Consider the following 23,788-nt stretch of genomic DNA (forward strand, 5'->3'; position numbering starts at 1 on the left):
GCACTATATGGCACAGCTATGGGGAAATAATGATCTATTTTTATTTTTGAAATTCACCGGTAAATGCTGCATTTCCACCCTAGGCTTATACTCGAGTCAATAAGTTTTCCCAGTTTTTTGTGGCAAAATTAGGGGGGTCGGCTTATACTCGGGTCGGCTTATACTCGAGTATATACGGTATTATGAAAAGTCAAAAAGTGCTAGATTTTAGGTACAAATAAGTAAAAAGAAGGACTAAATAAATAGAAATCGTTTTATAGAAATGTTAGATTTATTAAATAGAAATTTAAATATAATGTCGTAATGAATCGAAAGCAAAAAAAAATTTTAGTTATTTACTAAATTAAAATCTTAACATTTGTTTAAAAAAATTAGAAATTGTGAAGCTTAAGCCCAAACAAGGATGATTTGCTACAAAAGCTGAAACAATTTTTGAAAACATTTTTATTTGATTAGATGTATTTTTACATATATGCATTTTATACATGTATTATGAAAAATAAAAAAGTGATAGATTTTAGGTACAATTAAGAAAAAAGATATAAAGGGAAATCATATTAAAAAATGATAGATTAATTACGGTAAATGGAAATGTTAATATTTTCATTTCAATTTTTTTTAGTTATTTACTAAACTACAATCTTAAGATTAGTTAAAATATAGTTAAAAACTGTGGAGTCCAAGTTCAAATGAAGACTATTTGGTACAATATGATTAAAAATTAAGTTGTAGAACAGACAAAATTGAACCAATGTTTGGAAATTTTATAATTTGCTGAGATGTATTTTTCTTTTATGCATTTTATACGGATATATTATAAAAGATTTTAAAAAAGTGATGGAGTTTCGGGACAAGTTATAAAAAACTATATCAATAAATAATGTATATATAATATAGAAAAGTATAAGTTTATTAAATAAAAATTAAAAAAAATATTTTACAAGAAACATATATAACATGTATATTTAATATATCTATATATATATATATCTATATATATATCGATAGATAGATACAGTACAGACCAAAAGTTTGTACACACCTTCTCATTCATTCAAGATTTTTCTGTATTTTCATGACTATGAAAATTGTAAATTCACACTGAAGGCATCAAAACTATGAATTAACACATGTGGAATTATATACTTAACAAAAAAGTGTGAGGTACTTCAAAGTAGCCACCTTTTGCTTTGATGACTGCTTTGCACACTCCTGGCATTCTCTTGATGAGCTTCAAGAGGTAGTCACCCGAAATGGTTTTCACTTCACGGGTGTGCCCTGTCAGGTTTAATAAGTGGGATTTCTTGCCTTATAAATGCGGTTGGGACCATCAGTTGTGTTGTGCAGAAGTCTGGTGGATACACAGCTGATAGTACTACTGAATAGACTGTTAGAATTTGTATTATGGCAAGAAAAAAGCAAGTAAAGAAAAACGAGTGGCTATAATTACTTTAAGAAATAAAGGTCAGTCAGTCCGAAAAATTTGGAAAACTGTGAAAGTGTCACGAAGTGCAGTGGCAAAAACCATCAAGCGCTACAAAGAAACTGGCTCACATGAGGACCGCCCCAGGAAAGGAAGACCAAGAGCCACATCTGCTTCTGAGGATAAGTTTATCCGAGTCACCAGCCTCAGAAATCTAAGGTTAACAGCAGCTCAGATTAGTGACCAGGTCAATGCCACACACAGTTCTAGCAGCAGACACATCTCTACAACAACTGTTAAAGAGGAGACTTTGTGCAGCAGGCCTTCATGGTAAAATAGCTGCTAGGGAACCACTGCTAAGGACAGGCAACAAGCAGAAGAGACTTGTTTTGGCTAAAGAACACAAGGAATGGACATTAGACCAGTGGAAATCTGTGCTTTGGTCTGATGAGTCCAAATTTGAGATCTTTGGTTCCAACCACCGTGTCTTTGTGCAACGCAGAAAAGGTGAGCGGATGGACTCTACATGCCTGGTTCCCACTGTGAAGCATGGAGGAGGAGATATGATGGTGTGGGGGTGCTTTGCTGGTGACACTGTTGGGGATTTATTCAAAATTGAAGGCATACTGAACCAGCATGGCTACCACAGCATCTTGCAGCAGCATGCTATTCCATCCGATTTGTGTTTAGTTGGACCATCATTTTTTTTTCAACAGTACAATGACCCCAAACACACCTCCAGGCTGTGTAAGGGCTATTTGACCAAGAAGGAGAGTGATGGGGTGATACACTAGATGACCTGGCCTCCACAGTCACCAGACATGAACCCAATTAAGATGGTTTGGGGTGAGCTGGACCGCAGAGTGAAGGCAAAAGGGCCAACAAGTGCTAAGCATCTATGGGAACTCCTTCAAGATTGTTGGAAGACCATTCCCGATGACTACCTCTTGAAGCTCATCAAGAGAATGCCAAGAGTGTGCAAAGCAGTCATCAAAGCAAAAGGTAGAATATAAGAGATATTTTCAGTTGTTTCACACTTTTTTGTTAAGTATATAATTCCACATGTGTTAATTCATAGTTTTGATGCCTTCAGTGTGAATTTACAATTTTCATAGTCATGAAAATACAGAAAAATCTTTAAATGAGAAGGTGTGTCCAAACTTTTAGTCTGTACTGTATGTATATATATATATATTAGCTATTTACTAAACTAAAATCTTAACATTTGTTGATAAAAAACTTGAAATTTTGGAGTCCAAGTTCAAACGAAGATGATTTGGTACAATATGATTAAATATACATTTTAGACATAATTTTATTTATATACTTTATATATTTTACTTATTTAACATACAGAATTTTAATACTTTTTGTGTACTTTTAGTTTTTCTGACCGATCCGTAGAAATTGGGATCGTAGATTGGTAGAGTAGATGCCTCATTTACCTCATTGGCAGCCTTATAGACTTTAAAAGTAAACTTAGTTTGTAAAGCAATTTTATTTTTTTAGAAAAAAAAAATTCCAAACAGCTTCTAAGATTTAATTTTAAATGCTCTTCAAATACTTTCTGTTTGTAAGCCAAATAACAAATAAATAAAAATTAATAAAAAATGAATAGTATTTTAATGCACCACCTCTGTGATGTAAACATTTGACATAGGTATAGAAGCCTTTCCATCCAAACTGATTTTTTTTTATGTCAACTACATATATTTTGTGAATGTTATTAGAATTATATTATGAAACGATAGCATGTTTTGAAAAAAAAAAAAAGTTTTATGCACTTTGAAAAAAAGTTAAATGTGTTCATTTTTATTTTTTTAAAATTCAAAGTTCCCAAATTGCATTGTTTTCCATTGTACATATAACAGAGGTAACAGTATTTTTCCACTGTTGGCGAATGACTAGTTACATCCTAAAGTATTGGAAACACAATACCCAATGTTGCCATATTAGTTCTGCAGCCTACGGATTTCTGTACATCACTTGCCTCTAACAGTGCAGTAGTATGTAGCTGTAGAGAAATAGCAAATTATCTGTTTCTGAAATTATTTTTTGGGGCCTTGAATGAATTGTTCTTGCTAATTTGAGCTATTCTATTTTGCAGGACAAGACAAGTGCATTAAGTCTGAGTAACGTCGCTGGAGTTTTCTACATTCTGGTTGGAGGCCTGGGCTTGGCAATGCTGGTGGCTTTGATAGAGTTCTGTTACAAGTCAAGGGCAGAGGCGAAACGAATGAAGGTGGCAAAGAGTGCACAGAATTTTAACCCATCTTCCTCGCAGAATACCCAGAATTTAGCAACTTATAGAGAAGGTTACAACGTATATGGAACCGAGAGTGTTAAGATTTAGGGGTAGGACCTAGGGTCTACTATAGTGAGTGGGCGATGCCATGTGTAGTGCAGTGTTGTGACCTGTCTGTCTAGTGGTTATGCTTGCTATGAAAAAAAGCTTTCAGTATTGAGAAATTCAGTGCTCAGTGGTTCCGTACTTTCTTGGCTGCAGATGTACAGTGTATGTTGCTTATAGACATCTGCATTGAAAAAAATATATATATTTTTATAGATTTTCTACAATTTTCTACGATTTTTTTATTTTATTTTTTTCCATACAAACCTTCGAGTTTGTTGTTCAATTAGCCAATCTTAAAGGTATTTAAAAAAAAACCATATTTTTAAATTAATAAATATATATATATACATATATCTCTGAACATATTTATAGTTCACTTTAAACACAATAGTAAAGGAGGGGAAAAATATTTCCCCAAATGGAGTTATTGCTTAATACTCTGCCCATAAATTATTCCAAAAATTTCAATTCTATATTAAACTTTATGTAAGAATATTTTTGTATTTTTTTTAATTTAGCATCCTATGATTTCACCTTTTTTTATTTATTACCACGTTTATCGTGAGGTTATGTTTTATCTTAAATATTTATTTAGCTTTTTTTTTATTTAATATTATTTTTTTATATATCCTGTACTTTGATTACCGTGAAATGCAGTACCTACGTTGTTTCTATATATTTTTTTCTCTTGAATTTTGAAGAGCTAAGCATTTTAATTATATTTTTGATGGGAATAGATGTTAGTTGCTTTATGCTAAATATCTCACTATTTCCTCTTCAAAATAGTAACCTCTTCAATGCCCAAGAACACCAAGGATCCTGACATTAACCCTGTCTTAAATCATAGATCACCAGTGATTTTGTCAGTAGACCCTTTAACTCCCCCCAGGCCATCAAGAATTCTTTCATTAACCTCATATAGTGCCTTTAATTTCCACAGCTCTTTCAAGCTATCATTACTGTCCCCATTGGGGATCACAATCTAAATTCCCTATCATTATGTCTTTGGAGCATGGGAGGAAACTCAATACTCGGAGGAAAGCCACGCAAATATGGGGAAAACATACAAACTCCTTGCTGATGTTGTCCTTGCTGGGATTTGACTTTAGCCTTTTCATTAACCTGGATGGTCAAATTATAATAGTCCTTTACATTATTATTTTTTTTACTGTTTCTTGCCAGCTTGGCCCAGTTAGCATCACATCAGAGAGTATTTCCTGGTGTATCCCACCGTATAGGCCTCTGTATGGAACACTGAGTCTACTATATTGTGCCATACAGTAAAATAAAAGATATCTGGACATTTAGTATAATTTGGGTCAGACACACCCTAATTGTGGGCATAGAGGAGCTTCAGCAGATGACTATACCGTAACTGAAAATAAATCGCTGTACAAAGACTAACACATACTACTGCCATATGGTGACCATGTAGTTGTAGATACCAGTCCCGCAGAACATGTAAGAGATTACAGTGCCATTATAGATGGTGACTTAAGGTACCGTCACATTTAGCGATGCTGCAGCGATCTAGACAACTATGCCAATCGCTGCAGCGTCGCTGTGTGGTCGCTGGAGAGCTGTCACACAGACAGCTCTCCAGCGACCAACTATGCGAAGTCCCCTGGTAACCAGGGTAAACATTGGGTTACTAAGCACAGGGAGGTGCACACAGTCTCAATAAGAATCCAGAGTTGCTGGCGCCGCCCCCCTATGCACACAGCCAGGAAGTGTACACAGAGTAAGCTGCCATGGAGCACATGGCATGGAGCCAGCAGCAGACAGATCTCACAGCATGGCACTCGGTGAGTGAGTTGATGTAACAGGCAGGTGGGGGATGGAAGGCCATGCAGTGATGTCGGCAGGGTTGTTACAATGGCTCACACTTTGGCTCACACATTAGCTCCCAGATTGCATGATGGCACCCACAGTAGCCCCCAAACTGTATAATGGCTCCACATTAGCTCTCATACTGTATAATTGCCCCCACATTTGCTCCCATGCAGTATAATGGCCCCCACATTTTGAGAGCCCCCTACAATGTATGAGGGCCCCCATACTTTTTGATGCCTCTACAGTCACACCACATGTTTTAACTAAAATAAAAAAATCATATATCAGGATCCTGACCACTCTGAGCAAAACGTGAGTGGACCAAAGCGTTAATGTAATTGCACTGGTGCATTCCCAAGATGACAGAGTCCTGACAGAGTGCAGTGACTTCATCTCGTCGAGTCCTGTACATGCATCTGCACTTCAGCCACTGCATCACCCTGCCGTTTTATAGACCGCAGGTTAAAGTGACCTGCAGTCTAGAGAACTTTGAGCAGTAGTGCAGGAAGATCATGCCTTCTTCCTCTAACGTGCACACATCAATATAGTTCATGGCGGTAGCTCTGGATGGTCTCTGAGCGTGTAGCTATGCTACTGCGTTGGGTCAATAGGGTTCTGTAGATATGTTTAGCATGCACGCTTTGTACAAATATTGTTTGTCTGATAAGACCTTTGGTGCCTTTTGTTGTATCAGAGCCTGATTCCACCAGTTTGAGAAAGAAAGCATGGCAAAATATTAAATTTTCCTTCTTTAGTCGGAGTTACATTTTTGGCTCTGTTCACATTTCTTTTCGAATATCCTGTTTTTCTTTTCCGTTTAGGAAAGCTCAAACTGAATAAGCGATCCAATCCAGTTATGATTAGAGATGAGCAAACCCAAACGTTAAAGTTTGGGGTTCGTACCGGACAGTTAGTGTCCGGTGCTAAACGCTGAACACGGACTTCTCTCGGAAGTCCGTTGCAATGTTCAGAGTTCCAGGGGGTTGGGAGGAGAGAGAGAGATTTTCAAGCTCATTGTTGTCAGTGGGGTTCAGGTTCTGGTTCACGTTTAGGTACAGTTCTGATACCCAAACTTTCGGATAAATTTCAGGTCTTGTTCCAGAATCCGAACTTCCACGGGTCCACTCATCCCTAGTTATGACAGTTATATGGTCTGGTTGGTGTTTGATTTTTCCAATGGAACCAATAGTCCTGCATGCAGAATATTTTTTTCTTTTCCAAGAAATAGAACCCATACGCACCTTATAATAATCAATGGCACCCCCTGCTTTCATTTACACTGATGCTACAGATCAGTTATTTCATTTATCAGTACCTAAAACAGACAAACAGAATGTTTGAATGCCGTGAAAGCAGCCTTGGTATTAGTTTGTAGCAAATACATCAAGCATTTTGAAATAACAAATTAACCTGTGTTTTATTTTGTGTGGTTTTTTTTCAAATTTATATTCATTTACTCATCTGTATGATCAGTTATATAGTGGATTTATATAAAATAGGTAATTAATTATGAGCCAATATATTTTAGTATTTTTCCTTTTTGTATTTTTAGATATTTATATACTGCATATATTGCTATTATTGTTTTAGCCACTTTTTAAAGCTTTATGACCCGGAGTAGTGTTTTGCTACAAGCAGTAGCTTTCTTTTTATAGAATGGGCTTGTTTGTGTATTTTATAGATGATCATTTATTTGGCAGCTCAGCATGTAATTATGTCATGGCCAAAAGTTTTGAGATTGACACAAATTGTGGTTTTCACAAAGTACTTCAGTATTTTTAGATCTTTTAGTCAGATGTTTCTATTGTTAGTGAAGTACAATTATCAGTATTTCATAAGATTTTGCACTTTTATTGATAAAAAAAATCAATTTTACTCAAAGATTCAATATTTGTAAGGTTGACCCTTATCTTATAAGACTTTGGCAAATCGCCCTGGCAGCTGGCTATCATTTTCTGGGCCAAATCCTGTTTGGTGACCACACTTTCTTGCCTATTTAGTGCTTGAAATTTATCACAATTCCTGAGATTTTGCTTTTCCACTCACGTTTTAAGGATTTCCTCACGACGCTCAATGGGATTGAGATCTTGAAGGAGTTTTTTGGTCATGAACCAAAAAATGTAACTGTTTTGTTCGCCGAGCCACTAAGTTATCACTTTTGCTTTGTGACATGGTCTCCATCATGCTAGAAAAAGCACCACTTATGTAAAGATCAACTTCTCCCAAAAATCCAGGAGCAATTTGGATCTAAAAACTTTTGGCCATAGTTGTACATGTATTGTTTAGCTGGCCAAAACATCCAACTGTGATAACAGTTTATGAAGCCGGTTGCCATTACTAGGGAATGCGACTTCCTAATTAATTGTAAACCATTGAAAAGTTTAACAAAAGTCACTCCAAGTGGTTGGATTTTTTTTCTAGTTGTTTTTTTTCCTTGATAATGTGAATTACAGGAGATGATAAACATTTATATAAGATAATAAAGTGTTAAGGGAGGATATCTCTTAATTGTGGAGGTGTAAAACGTAGAGGAAGATGTGGCAGATATAGTCTAAGAGGCTCTTGGCTAGAGAAATGCTTAATTCGGTCAAGCTTTTGGCATTTGTCATCTGAATGCTTAAAACAAGATTTGATATTATCAGAGCATTTGAGGTGTTTCCTCTTTTATCTAACGTCTTCAGCTCAATTTCGAGCCACGGCGACTTGATGGATGAACGATCTGTAGGAAGATCGATCTTAAGCAAGCCTAGATAGGTCCACCAAGGTCTTTATCTTGATTGTATCAAGCCATGAGGTTGCTGGTTACAACTAGTCATGAGCGAATATACTCGTTACTCGAGATTTCCCGAGCATGCTTGGGTGACCTCCGAGTATTTTTTTAGTGCTCTGAGATTTAGTTTTCCTCACCTCAGCTGAATGATTTACTGATTTACCGTACATCTCTTAGCCAGCTTGATTACATGTGGGGATTCCCTAGCAACCAGGCAACCCCCACATGTACTTATGCTGGCTAACAAATGTAAATCATTCAGCTGCGGCGGTGAAAACTAAATCTCCGGGCACTAAAAAATACTCGGAGGACATCCGAGCGTGCTCGGGAAATCTCGAGTAACGAGTATATTCGCTCATCACTAGTTACAACCCTTTAACTTCACTATTCTTATTATCAAGGGTTTTGGCTTAAATAAAAAAACTATTTAATACATTTGGTGATCCTTAACAGCTAATATTTATTTACAGGTTTTCCATTTTGTGATACCATTATTTATATTTTTATTTTTAAATACAAAAAAAATCAAAAAGTTGAAATTTCAAAATTAAAATTAAACCCTCTCATTTTTCACCATCATGTTGCTTTGCCATTGCTTTATTTGTAGTACCTTTTGCCATCACGCACTAAGAGAGCTATTGGGCTGAACTCATTTCTGTAATGAGAAGACAGCTTAGCCCGTTATTAAGTAGCTATGTTATTCCTGAAGCACAGCCATGGCTTGAAGTCATCTCACTAATTGCTAATGAACCACCATGAAGGTTTTCTCTGCATGCAATACGGTTGCATGCATCGGGGGATTAGCTACAAAGAGATTGACCAATAGTGAGGCGACCTGGGCTAAAGTATCAATTTTGTATTTCTTTTTCATTTTTTTTTTTACTTTAGCATTCGTTTCCATTCTGCAACAAATCATTGTGATTCTTTACCTCAAGCGTTATTTTATTTTGTTTTACGTTCTAGGTGAAGAAAGTGCAAGGTTGTTGCAGATCATCAAAAACAGGGCTATTCTCCTTCAGTATACATTACTGTAAAAGTATGTTGGTTTTTGAAAAGTTTACAATCATTGAGACATTTCAGCTTTTGTTGAATTACGCACCCAGCAGCCCACTTTTTTTCTCCACCATGACTGCTTGATCATGAGTATATGCTGTGATGCGTGACCCAAACATTTAGATCCAATTGCTTGGAAGATGAAGACAGATTGGTGCAGTCTAATTTGATTACATCTTCATATTCATATCGGGTCAGTCCATCAATTACTTTTTTTTTTTTATCATAATGTTTTTCATAATAAACTTTACAATATGTTGCATTATTTGTATTGTGCATCTAACACAATTAACATAGCATGGAAAGAACAGTCTCCTGCACAACCTGTAGACCATGTATTTCCCCAAAAATGGTGGTTAAACGGTTTTAATTCCAGTATCATCTCCGCTTACCAAGAATGTTTTATATCACTAGATTTTTACTACCTCATCTGAGAGCAGTGTAATGTAGGAAAAAAAAAGACCCTGATTCCAATAATGTATAGCTTAGTTTACTGGGTGCAGCACTTGTGACACAATCAGAGTTTGTAGATGTATCATAAAGCAGAGCTCAGAAAGCTAACCCCGCCCACTCCACAGTTCTCTATGTACATTGTCTATTGATAGTGAGCTGCCTATCACAGGTGGGGGCGGAGTCGGACTAGCAGTCACGTGCACATTAGACCTGGCAATGATAATCGGATAATCTAGTGATAAATCCTTCATTGTAAGTAAACAACAGCGCACCGTTTAATAAAGGACACATCCCTAAATTCAATGTCTCAGCCCCTATCTTCTTCAGTCTTCAGATTACATGGCAAGAACCTACTGACAGATTCCCTCTAATGAGTATATAAAGTACTTTTTTTTAGGCCCAGTTTTTTTTTTATCCAGTGTTCTACTCTGAGCACTGCCGTTTGGAGTTTCCGTCCAAATTTCCCAACACAGGATTCAGATGGAACTCTTGACAAAGCCAATCAGTATAATGGAAAGCCGGAGTAATTTTGGACTCATTTTGACATCTTTTCCAGTGGTGTTTGTGTCCACTTAAAAAGAGAGATACCAGAATTGAGGGAAAGTGGAATCCAAAGTAGCTCCTCCTGCTCCGTAATACTCAATGGCTCGTTCAGGGAATTTTGGGGGGATTTAGTCTGAAAAATCCGATGCAATGCTCAACATAGATCACTGAATAAAAGTACGCCTACCCTTATAGCACATAGATCTCTGAATAAACGCCTACCCTTATAGCACATAGATCACTGAATAAAAGTACGCCTACCCTGATAGCACATAGATCACTGAATAAACGCCTACCCTTATAGCACATAGATCACTGAATAAACGCCTACCCTTATAGCACATAGATCACTGAATAAACGCCTACCCTTATAGCACATAGATCACTGAATAAACGCCTACCCTTATAGCACATAGATCACTGAATAAAAGTACGCCTACCCTTATAGCACATAGATCACTGAATAAACGCCTACCTTTATAGCACATAGATCACTGAATAAACGCCTACCCTTATAGCACATAGATCACTGAATAAACGCCTACCCTTATAGCACATAGATCACTGAATAAAAGTACGCCTACCCTTATAGCACATAGATCACTGAATAAACGCCTACCCTTATAGCACATAGATCACTGAATAAACGCCTACCCTTATAGCACATAGATCACTGAATAAACGCCTACCCTTATAGCACATAGATCACTGAATAAACGCCTACCCTTATAGCACATAGATCACTGAATAAACGCCTACCCTTATAGCACTATTTCCTGTAATGAATACAACTGGTAACGAGTTTTAGGTTCATGTCGATGGCAGAGCCGTCTGCATGGACACAGTAATGTGGCACCAGAAAACCTTCTGTCAGAGTGTTTGGCACCATATTACATATGTGTTCTCCCCTAGAAATGCCCTTTTAGAAAATAATCACTTCAAAATACTGCATCTACTGTATACAGAAAGGCCGCATAGACTTGTATTGCTATATTAATGTTCTTTATAACTCGTAGCTTGTACCAAGATAGATTTCAACTTTTTTGTGCACCATGTTCACAAATTGAGTGGAAGGCTCCCAAGCCAACCACCGGCTGTGGCTTGAGGATGTGACAATATCTTTTTAGCACGCTAAAGAATGGAAGGAAATGCATCATACGTTGACATGTTGAGGTCTTCCATTCTTTTTTTTGCTTCTGCAGTTTTTAGTTAGAAAGTGTCTTTCCACAAATATTAGTCTCGGCAACAAAAATTGCTATTTAGTTGAGAAAAAAAAAAGTCTTATGGATTTATCACTTTATAAAGTTTATACTACTCGTCTACTGTTGAATTGATCAATAGGACTTGGCATGTCTCCAAAAAGGATGAACTGCTGCCATACCTTGACTCCTGCCTTCTCCTTGATCACAGAGTATTCTTTATAACTCTATTAATCCATTCCCTGGCAATCGGGTGCATTCCCATTCATTCCCATTGCTAATATACTAATAGAAGAATAAATTGACAACTGAGCAGTCTTCGCTACCCAATAGGTCTCGGGCAAGAACTGCTACATCACCGGCCACACAGTATCAGAGCAGTACCAGCAACATCATCTTTTGAGACACACCCCATTTCATAATATGCAAATAGCCTCGTCAGAGAGGAAGAAGTCTGGACCTTTAGTGCCACCTAATGAAAGTGACCCTTAAACGAGCATTGCCACGTGACTTTGGAGAAAAAGCCAAACCAGAAACTCCCTTTGGAGATGTGTTTTGGGGTCGTCAGTGCAAAGCAGGACTATCTTTGACCCCATTAGAATCCTGTTGCTCAGCTAAATCAGCTCCTTCTTTGCACTCATAAGGGGTAAAAACTCTACAAATGGGAGTTTTTGGATTGGTGTCTTATCCGATGTTATGGTGAGGTGCAGGGAAAGGGACGACAAAGCTTACCATGCTGAGAATGTGTAGCTGGAAATTTGGCCCGGAGTTCCTCCTGAGGGTGCCATTTCCAGTGGTGTTCATAGGAAGGTATGCGAAAAATGGGGAAAGATTCCGGCACAACCATCCAGGGATATTCACTCTAGAAGTTTTTTGGATATCACCTGCGCTGTTGTAAATATGAATGTTCAGGCGTATTGAAGATAAAGATGATGGTTTTATTCTCAACGCGTTTCGAAGTCACTAGGACATCTTCCTCAGGAGATGCTCGAAACGCGTTGAGAATAAAACTATCATCTATACCTTCAATACACCTGGACATTCATCTTTACAGCAGCGCAGGTGATATCCAAAAAACTCCTAGATTAAATATTCTAACCTGGTGACGGGCTGACCTGTTGGATCTGCGGCAGCTGTCAAAACTTCTATACGTTTTCCATGTGACATTTCCACAGAAAATAGGTGAGTGCAATCCTGTGTAATTTGAAATTTCCATCGGATAAGACCCTATTGCGCTTTTTTTCTCCTGCAGTACTCCTTGATAACCATCCAGTGATAAAATGGATTCTTTATTTAAACGTAATTAAAACATTAAAAGGCGAGGTCTCGTACCTTTTAATGTTTTAACTACGTTTGAATAAAGAATCCATTTTATCCCTGGATAGTTGTGCCGGAAACTTCCCCATTTTCGTCTATCCTATGTTATGTGACAAGGCCCCTAACTGGCAGCTTCCTGTGTACAATGGACATTATCAGCAAATCGCCAATCAGTGATGGCGGTGGGTTTACCCAGATTATCTGAACTGCCGTGCAAGAGAGCCCTAGTCAGGCATTGATAATCTCCTGCTGATGAAACACTGATTGTTCTGAAACGACAGCACACAGCCTAATAAGTGACACCTGCCTGGAATCAAGCTCTCTGCCTGTACATTATGCTGCTCTCAGATTAAATAAGAAAACCTGCTGACAGATTCCCTTTAAAGGATTGATATTTACTTTTAGGATAGCTACTTCCAATAGGTGTCACTAGAGTTCCTTTCTGAAGAGGCTATTTGTATACTCGTACAGTATAAATTCCCAGAGGAGCGTTGCATGACTTGTAAGTCTTCTTACGCTGACTTGGCACTCTCCACAAAAGGAGGCGCTCTGGCAACTTAGGGGAAGCAGACCTTCCAAACGAGATCCCCTCTGCTGCCCTTCCCTCAGCTTACCTTGGTGGTGTTGGCCTCTGTTCGAATGGAGATGGTTGTTTTCCATTTTTGGGGACATGGTAAGTTCTCTTTAATATAAAATGAGTTCCCCTGGGTGAAAACTACGAGTGTTTTACTCCTCGAGTCCATATTCACTTTTTGTGGTTGATTGTGAGGAATGTATAATTTTGTGGTTTGCGTATGGCAAGTGTTTATCATAGCGTCAGAAGATCGCATTGGTCAACTAGATAGTCATGTTCTAGAGCGTTTGTAGGCACCTGTAGTCAATGACCTAATGGCCTTATTTGTGTGTACTATACTTATTATCTTGATGTTATGATGTTTTTGAGCATTTACATTACATTCATTAACTTATCTTAACTCCATTTTTTGTTCAAATATTCTTAAGATTTTTTGTTTTATTACTGTATGTGTTGTGTTTTAGACAAAATTATTCAGTTGTTCTGTGGCCATATAGACCTGCTTTATAATGTACAGGTCCTTCTCAAAAAATTAGCATATAGTGTTAAATTTCATTATTTACCATAATGTAATGATTACAATTAAACTTTCATATATTATAGATTCATTATCCACCAACTGAAATTTGTCAGGTCTTTTATTGTTTTAATACTGATGATTTTGGCATACAACTCCTGATAACCCAAAAAACCTGTCTCAATAAATTAGCATATTTCACCCATCCAATCAAATAAAAGTGTTTTTATATAACAAACAAAAAAACCAACAAATAATAATGTTCAGTTATGCACTCAATACTTGGTCGGGAATCCTTTGGCAGAAATGACTGCTTCAATGCGGCGTGGCATGGAGGCAATCAGCCTGTGACACTGCTGAGATGTTATGGAGGCCCAGGATGCTTCAATAGCGGCCTTAAGCTCATCCAGAGTGTTGGGTCTTGCGTCTCTCAACTTTCTCTTCACAATATCCCACAGATTCTCTATGGGGTTCAGGTCAGGAGAGTTGGCAGGCCAATTGAGCACAGTAATACCATGGTCAGTAAACCATTTACCAGTGGTTTTGGCACTGTGAGCAGGTGCCAGGTCGTGCTGAAAAATGAAATCTTCATCTCCATAAAGCATTTCAGCCGATGGAAGCATGAAGTGCTCCAAAATCTCCTGATAGCTAGCTGCATTGACCCTGCCCTTGATGAAACACAGTGGACCAACACCAGCAGCTGACATGGCACCCCACACCATCACTGACTGTGGGTACTTGACACTGGACTTCAGGCATTTTGGCATTTCCTTCTCCCCAGTCTTCCTCCAGACTCTGGCACCTTGATTTCCGAATGACATGCAAAATTTGCTTTCATCAGAAAAAAGTACTTGGGACCACTTAGCAACAGTCCAGTGCTGCTTCTCTGTAGCCCAGGTCAGGCGCCTCTGCCGCTGTTTATGGTTCAAAAGTGGCTTTACCTGGGGAATGCGGCACCTGTATCCCATTTCCTGCACACGCCTGTGCACGGTGGCTCTGGATGTTTCCACACCACAACTCAGTCCACTGCTTCCTCAGGTTCCCCAAGGTCTGGAATCGGTTCTTCTCCACAATCTTCCTCAGGGTCCGGTCTCCTCTTCTCGTTGTACAGCGTTTTCTGCCACATTGTTTCCTTCCAACAGACTTACCATTGAGGTGCCTTGATACAGCACTCTGGGAACAGCCTATTTGTTGAGAAATTTCTTTCTGGGTCTTACCCTCTTGCTTGAGGGTGTCAATGATGGCCTTCTTGACATCTGTCAGGTCGCTAGTCTTACCCATGATGGGGGTTTTGAGTAATGAACCAGGTAGGGAGTTTATAAAAGCCTCAGGTATCTTTTGCATGTGTTTAGAGTTAATTAGTTGATTCAGAAGATTAGGGTAATAGGTCGTTTAGAGAACCTTTTCTTGATATGCTAATTTATTGAGACAGGTTTTTTGGGTTATCAGGAGTTGTATGCCAAAATCATCAGTATTAAAACAATAAAAGACCTGACAAATTTCAGTTGGTGGATAATGAATCTATAATATATGAAAGTTTAATTGTAATCATTACATTATGGGAAATAATGAAGTTTAACACTATACGCTAATTTTTTGAGAAGGACCTGTAGATATGTGATACATTAGCATACACATAATGTTTATGACTTCAATTAGGACATGTAGGACTATGTCTAAGTAAATATAGCGTTACAAAAAATGATTAGAATATTAACGTTAAAAAATTGTGTGAAGTAATTAAAGATACTAATATTAATGCACCGGAAGTTACCCCAAAAAATTTTAAAAACTCAAATTAAAAATATAACAAAACCAGATAAAGCAACTTTATAATGTAATGTCGGCTAAGTCAAGAGGACACAGATTTTTCCGTTTTATAAGACTTTGAAAAAAGAAAAATCTGGAAAAAGTAGATCATCTGAAAATAGATCTACTTGAAATCTCACTAATTGTTTCATTCGATGTCATGTTTTTCATATAGTTTTCTATTTTCTTTCTCATGGCAATTTTTTTTTTAAACCTGTGATAATATTGAAAATAGAATAATTTGCTTTTGGACCGTTGCATTTGTAGGTATTAAAAAAATTGATGATAAAATGAAGTCAAGAATTGACTGCTTAAAATACCCAATTTTTGATTATTATTATTATTATATTAGAAAATTAAGTTAAAAGAGCAGGATGCGTGTTAAGTATTCTCATTTGTAATACCATCATTTCCCTCGGGATCAATAAAGTGTATCGTATCGTATCAACCTGTAATAATAGAGAAAAAAAAACAAAAAGAATGACTCCCGAGAAGCAGCGAAGAGTCAGACAGCCATATAACTTAGGCGAGGATCACAACACAATGCTCGGACTGGCCAGCAGCTATGCCAACCAGAGCATGACAGTTCTATATAAATATGCTGGCATGCTCAGGTCAGGAGAGCCGCCAACAAAAAGTTTGAGCATTGTGTTGCGATCCTCGTCCTTATACGGCCATCCGACTCTTCCCTTAGGCTGTGTAATGTTTATTTACCCTGTAGAGGCCTTATAGAAAAATGTAGTACATGGTGCCTTGGATTCAACTGCTAACTTGAGGTCGCCACAGTAAAACACCTTGAGATCATCTTATCATTAAGGCTATGTTCATATAGTGTTTATTGGGGATTTTTGGGGGGAGCGGATCCTTTCCGAAACCCTCCTCAAAAACATCTTTAAAAAAGCTTGGAAAACTCTTCCTATTAATTTCTATAGGAAATCCGCTTTGCTGTCCATATCTTTTTTCCTGAAGAAGTTTTGAAAAACAACCGGTGTAAGCAAAAAAAGGTGCACGTCACTTCCTTGAGGCAGTTCCTGAAGGAATTTACTCCAAACTAGGCTCTGCCAAATCAAAAGGCGGCAAAAAGCACTTTTGGAAAAAACACTCTTCAAGGCTATGTGCACACGGAGTCTTTTTGTGGTGTTTTCGAAACCAAAACTCAAACTTTTTAAAGAGTTTTTAGTTTTGGTAAGTTCACTCATTTTCTGCTCCAAAAACTCCTCGAAAAACTCTGTATGCAAATAACTCAAAAGCCACTTTAACCCCTTCACGACATCAACCGTGCATGTACGGCGCACGTCGGAAGCAGGTGTATGGAGCCAGCTGCCGCACCGAGCCCGCCCTGTGCCTGGTAGATGATGGTTGTGTTTTACACCGCCCGTGATTGTTAACCTGTTGAATGCCGCTATCAATCTCTTGACAGCGGCATTTAACACGTGTCGGCATGCACGCCCTTCATTATTTCCACCCATTAGCGTGCCCACGATGTGATGACAGGTGGTCGATGGCTTGTTGGGAGAGCTGATGACCCCCGTGCCTGTTGTTATAGAGCTCCCTTGAAACCCTATCTGTGGCCAGGCTTCAAAGGAACCCGTGATTTCTGCTATATGCAGGGACGCTGTGGCATGGCTATATATAGCAAAAGCAGTCGTACAATCGCATCTTCAAGTCCCCTAAGGGGGTAACAATCACAGTGAAAAGTAAATAAAATTGTTTTTAAAAATATGAAGAAAAAATAAAATAAAAAGTCCAAATCACCCCATTTTCCCCCCATTTAAAAAAAAATAAAAATATACAAATATGTGATATCACCACATTCAGCAAAAGTCTGATCTATCAAAATCTAAAAGTAATTAACTTGATTGGTAAACACCGTAAACAAAAGAATTCAAGAGCGCCAAAATTATGGGGTTTTTTTTACAAAAAAGGCTGTAACAAGTGATCAAAAAGTCATATCTACCTCAAAATCGAATTAATAAAAACATCATCTCGACCCGCAAAAAATAAAACATCGTACAGCGCCACTGGTCAAAAAATAAAAATGAATTGCAAACTTATTCCCAATTTCACATTTTCCAGTACTCTTTTTCCAGTAAAATGAATGGTGTCATTCTGAAGCACAACTCAACCCGCGAAAAACAAGCCCTCATATTGGCTATGAGGACAGAAAAATAAAACAGTTATGGCTCTGGGAAGACGGTGAAGAAAAAACGGAAATTGTCCACGGCGTAAAGGGGTTAAAACCACTTCAGAAAAGATCAATTTCTCCAAACATTCTCCAAGACATGAGAATTTCGGGAAGCAGTTTCCGCTTGAAAATATCATGATTTTTAAGCACATCAAAAAACTTTATATGAACATAGCCTGAGTCATCTTTATAACGAAAAGGAATTGTCCAACTGGTGAAATTATAGTAAACTCTCCCTATTCAATCCTCATTCCATAGTACAGTCTGGAAACCACTGATTCACCTAACTTAATTGAGTTAAATACCTTTAAAAAAAATCCTGCGATCCCCTGATTCTACCACTTTTTTTCTTTTTACGCTGCGTCCCTCCATTGCAGAGATATCCACATTTATAGCTTTTGAAGCTCCATATGTGTAATTTCTGCTTGTAGTGTAACTGGGCTTTCTTCAAAGTATTCTATGGGAACTTGTGTTTCCACCCTTCTCTTCCAGATGCTGCCATCCACAGCTTGGCAGCTGATCGTGCAGTCTAGCATCTCAGAGGAAGACATGAAAGAGCACACCCCAAGAGAAAACTATGAAGGAATGCCCAGTTGCACTACAAGAAGAGATTTCACATACTGGGCTCCAGAACAAACAAATGTGAATATCTCTGCAATGGAGCGACGCATCACAAAATAGAAAAAAGCATCAGAATCAGGGGAACTCCGGGATTTTTAGAAGGAATGTAATTCCATTTTTTTTCAGCAAGTGACATGTCCTCTTTAAACTGAACTCATAATTTACCTTGGAATCATTTTTAGTTTTGACACCATAGGTTTTACCATCAGAAATCTTCTTGAGCCTGGTTAGACATACTAAAGATAGGAAGCTATGGTTTGTTATGTACAAATTATGCTTTTTAACACGTGTAGGCAATTACATAGTTAATCCATATAAAGGGATAAAAACGAAACAAACTTCAGATGATAAATTACTCTATCGATAAAATTGTAGTAAAATTCTAAATTTCGATCTCAGACGTTTAAAAAAAAACAACAACAAAAAACAGATGTAATATGAAAATGCAGATGTCTAGTATAAATATAATCTATCGATGTATCTCTGTGGTATTGGATGAAGACAAATCCGATATAGTAATTCTCTCTTTTTATTATTCGTTCTTTTTTATCGCTCAGCTGACCTTTTCTGAAGCCATACGAAACAAAGCCAGATTATCCATTACGGGGAGCGTAGGAGAAAATGGCCGCGTCTTGACTCCCGACTGCCCGAAGGCCGTACACACTGGGACTGCAATTAGACAAAGTTCAGGATTGGCTGTAATTGCATCGGATCTACCATAAAAACCAAATAATTTATTGAGTGCCTTAATTATACACTGTTGGTGAGTGAAATACAGCACAGACTGTGAGCCACATCATGGGAAAATCACTGAGGACCTAGAAATCTTGCTGAGACCGGGAAGTACGTCCAAACATCATCAGCAACAATGTGTGCATGAGCTCCGCTCGGAAACCCAAACTCAGATTTTATATCAGGAAAATGCATAATTTAGTTTTATTGGTGGGGGAGGGGAGGGCGGTAGGGGCGGGGAAAGAGTATATTAGCAGCAACAAAATTTATCTCGGAAGGACTATTAAAACAGACTTGTCATTTAGCTTATTAAACTGTGAAGCGTGGGATCAGAATGGACAATACTTCTGTTCTAACAAAGAAGGAAAATAGCTATAGAATTCAATGAAATTACTAACCAGTATATTGAGAAAAAACAAACAAAAAAAAAAAAACAACAAATCTCCATGCATATAAAGGATGAAGAAGCTCCAGTTGTCGAAAATAGATCTCTTTAAGAATAACTGTGATTTAAAAAAAAAAATCAAAATAAATAATAATCATGTAAATCCTGTGAAAAAAATTAAATAAATTATTTACATTTTTTCTTTGAAATAAAGAAAAAAAAACCGACGACATGCTTGCTTTTTAACTGATGTAAATTGAATAGAGTACAAAACAATTCTTTTTTTTTTTTTTTACCCATCTTAGGGAACTGTTCATTGCAATAATTCAAAAAAAAGAAAAAATACGCCATCATAGTATTAATTTTTTTTTTTTAATTGTGGGTCAATTTCTTCGATTTTCATTCTCTCCCACAGAAGTGTACGCACACACATGTAATTCATTTTGTCCGAACCACCAGAAAATATAATTGTCCGATCAGTTAGATGTGTAGATTCTCATCAGACTACGGGTCAACTCCTGTTCCAGACGTTATTTATAATCTTGTTCTGTGTAAAAGTTAAAAAAAAAAATGTGGTTTTTGTACCCACTGAAAATAAAATGAAAATGCGTTCTTTCTAAGATGTTGCCATCTGGAGTTATTCATTCAAATTCGAAAATTTTTCGAAAATTTCAAGATAACAAATGTAAAGTAATACAAGAGCAAACCAACAGTGTTGAAATAGAATAGTTGTTTTTTGTTTTTTTTTTTTGTTTTTTTTCATAAATCTGAGTGTTTTTACAATCACTAATGTTTGATATGCTCATGCCATCTTTTTTGTTTTGTTTTTATTTTAATTTAAAATCTTTTATTTCTTAAAAGATGTTGTTTTCCCACCTCCAAGATCCTATCCCAATATTTACTTGGTGTAATAATAATAACATTAGAAAATACCTCCAATTAGAAATGTTGTACATTTCTTCTGATAAGCTATGTCGTTTGCCCATGTGCAACGATGGATACCTAATGCACATTGGGCAAGCGACACAGCTTATCAGGAGAACTATACTACATTTCTAATTGGAGGTATTTGCTAATATTATTATTAGTACACCTACTACATATTGGGATAGGATCTTGGAGATGGGAATACCCCTCTAACAGGTAAAAAGGAACTGCTGTAAATGTTGTTAATATTAATATAAGCAACATAATTTGAATGCCTTGATTTTTTTTCTTCTTTTTTCGTAACAAACTTGGAAAATATTACCCCTTTATTTAAATATTTTTTTTTCTATTGTAGCTTATACAAAGTCTTTTTGTTATTTATTACATTCCAATTAACAAAAAGTTCAATCAAAAGTGAAATCGTAATTAAAACAATTTTATTTTCTGTAAAGGGAATCAGTCAACCCTTTTTTGAGATTTAATCTGGGAGCAGAATAATGTAAAGGCAGAGAGCCTGATTACAGGGACATGTCACTTATTGGGCTTTGTACTGTAGTTTTACTACAATCAGTATTTTATCAGAAAATCATTCCCTGACTACACGTCTCGTGCTCAATCCTCACTCAACTGATTGGTGCACAGTATGCATAGAAAGCTGCTGGTCAGGGGTGCGGGTGGGGTTATACAAAGCCCAGATATCTTTGATCTGCTACATCCACATAGGACAAAGCAGGAAATCACCAAGCAGCCAAGTAAGTGATACATCCCTGGAAACAATGTCTCAGTTTCCACAAGATTCCTTTTAACCCTGGTAATATTGATGACCTTCATTTAAGCTATAAATGTTTGATTATTGGCGGTCTGTGTTCCGGTGCCCCCTTCGATTAGCTGAATGAAGGGGTCGATGCGCTCCAATGACCTTTCAATGTTTACCATGAACAGAGGCAGACACATACACAGGCGATCAGAAATGGTCAGTCTCCTAGTCAAGTAACGCAGCGCTTGCGAGCTCTTTTCTATAGACCTTGTGAGCACTGCTCCGATGCGGGCCGTATCGCTGGATTGGACCAGCTTCTGTGCCCCTGCGTTCCTCCAATGCTGCAGAAGCAAAGCTGCCTCATAATGTAATAATAATAATATAATAATAATTCTTACTTCTGTAGCGCCAGCCTGAACTCCTGAACTCAATTGACGACTGGCCCATATTATGTGACATCAACGGCCCTGTTTATCTCCCTATGTGGAAGTGGTTTACCCTTTTAAACAATTCCTTTAAAAAAAAAGTTAATGAAATTGTTTAGTAAAAAATGTACTACATTGGTTTGGGGTTCTCCGGTTCAAATCTATAAGTCTACAGTCACTCTGTTTGATTGCAGACTTATGAATCCCTCCTGGGCGAGCTCTGTAGGGATTTGCCGGTTTCTGAGCTGGGAACGGAGGGTATGTGTGAGTTATACATACTCTCAGCCAGAGCCTGTCTAATGGACGCAACCTCACTCCATACACTTGTATCGAACGTGGTCGCGCTCCGACTAGTAATGCGGCCAGCCAATGGGCGTGGTCAATTAGAGGGTGCGGCGTTGCTCAATATAAGTGTATGAAGCGAGGCCGTGCCCACTGGATGGGCTCTGGCCAGGAGTTTGTATAATGCATACGTACCCAGCGGTCCCGGCTCAGAAACTGGTGTGCACTGGGGGGATTCATAAGCCTATAGTCACACAGAGTGACTGTAGACTTATCGATTTGGACCGGACACTAAGTGCTTAGTCCTGGAACTAGGCTGTACTAGTGTCAGTGCTTCCATACCGTCTCCTTGTCTGAACCGGATATAATGGAAGTGCAGGTCGAAGGTCAGTTATTTATTAGGCCCACATTGGCCCCTTTCCTTCCACTGTTTAAAAGGTAAGTAAACTCTTACAAAATATAGCAACAAAATAAAAACTTTGGAACAGATTTGATTAAAAAATATTCTTTTGTTTTGTATAAGCAGCTCCTATGCTGACCTATGTGTTTACATGGTTTATGGCTACAATCAAACCCTGTGTAGTTGCAATTGTTTTAAACATGCGGGCTCGGTTCTAAAAATTACTTTAAATCTGAAATATATTTTATTTACTAATTAGAAATTTACGAAGCAAGCACGCACCACAAAAAATCTAATCAAATATCCATAAATATGTTAAATATTTTGTTACTGAAAAATGTATATATAAAATTCTATTTTCTTTAAAATAATATGTGTAGGGGTTAACATTTTTGCAAATACGTAAAAAAAAAAGATGAATGCCAGTGAAACCATTTGTAAAATATCTAGTGTAAAATGTGTTTCTTATAGATATTTTCTGCAACCTAATTTAATAAAATGGTTTCAACGCAAATAGTGTAGTAAAAAAAAGTAATATAGTTAAAGGTGTTGTCCACTACTAGGACAATCCCTTCTTAAACTAAATATTCTGCCCCGATTAAATAATAAAGCTTATACTCACCTCCCGAGCTGGCGCCATTCCCGCGGTGTCGGCACTTGCTCTCCCTGGTTCTGTGATGCGGTGTTGTGACAAGTGACTCTTGTGGCCAATCATCGCTGGCATCACTGTCTCCACCTTGGGACAAATTGAACATGAAGAGGAAGTCGGGGATCAGCTGCAGCCCGGACTTCTACATGTTCAGTTTGTCCAAAGGAGGAGATAGTGATGCCAGTGCTGATTGGGCACCGGGCATCACATGTCATTTCACCACATCACAGAAGGGAGGTGTGTATAGATTTTATTATTTTATCCGGGCTGAAAATTTAAGGTACTGTCACACTAGACGATATCGCTAGCGATCCGTGACGTTGCACCGTCCTCGCTAGCGATATCGTCCAGTGTGACAGGCAGCAGCGATCAGGCCCCTGCTGGGAGATCGCTGGTCGGGGAAGAAAGTCCAGAACTTTATTTCGTCGCTGGACTCCCCGTAGACATCGCTGAATCGGTGTGTGTGACACCGATTCAGCGATGTCTTAACTGGTAACCAGGGTAAACATCGGGTAACTAAGCGCAGGGCCGCGCTTAGTAACCCGATGTTTACCCTGGTTACCAGCGTAAAAAAACAAACA

At 37.8% G+C, this 23,788-nt stretch overlaps 1 protein-coding gene across 4 annotated transcripts in view; it reads left to right on the forward strand.

Annotated features, from left to right (window-relative positions):
• Window positions 1–19,994, forward strand: part of GRIA4 (glutamate ionotropic receptor AMPA type subunit 4) — a 491,449-nt gene extending 471,455 nt beyond the window's left edge. For 2 of the 4 annotated variants that reach the window (XM_069759215.1, XM_069759214.1), the window contains exons 15-16: window positions 3,531–3,665; window positions 19,208–19,994. In XM_069759215.1, coding sequence (XP_069615316.1) covers window positions 3,531–3,665; window positions 19,208–19,372 — 300 coding nt within the window. In that variant the 3' untranslated portion in view covers window positions 19,373–19,994. Of the gene's footprint in view, window positions 1–3,530; window positions 3,779–19,207 lie in introns of all 4 variants that reach the window. The other 2 variants (XM_069759217.1, XM_069759216.1) reach the window with 1 other exon arrangement.
• Window positions 19,995–23,788: the final 3,794 nt, after the last annotated feature.

This window comes from Ranitomeya imitator, chromosome 3 (genome assembly GCF_032444005.1).
Source record: "Ranitomeya imitator isolate aRanImi1 chromosome 3, aRanImi1.pri, whole genome shotgun sequence".
Classification (NCBI taxonomy): domain Eukaryota; kingdom Metazoa; phylum Chordata; class Amphibia; order Anura; family Dendrobatidae; genus Ranitomeya; species Ranitomeya imitator.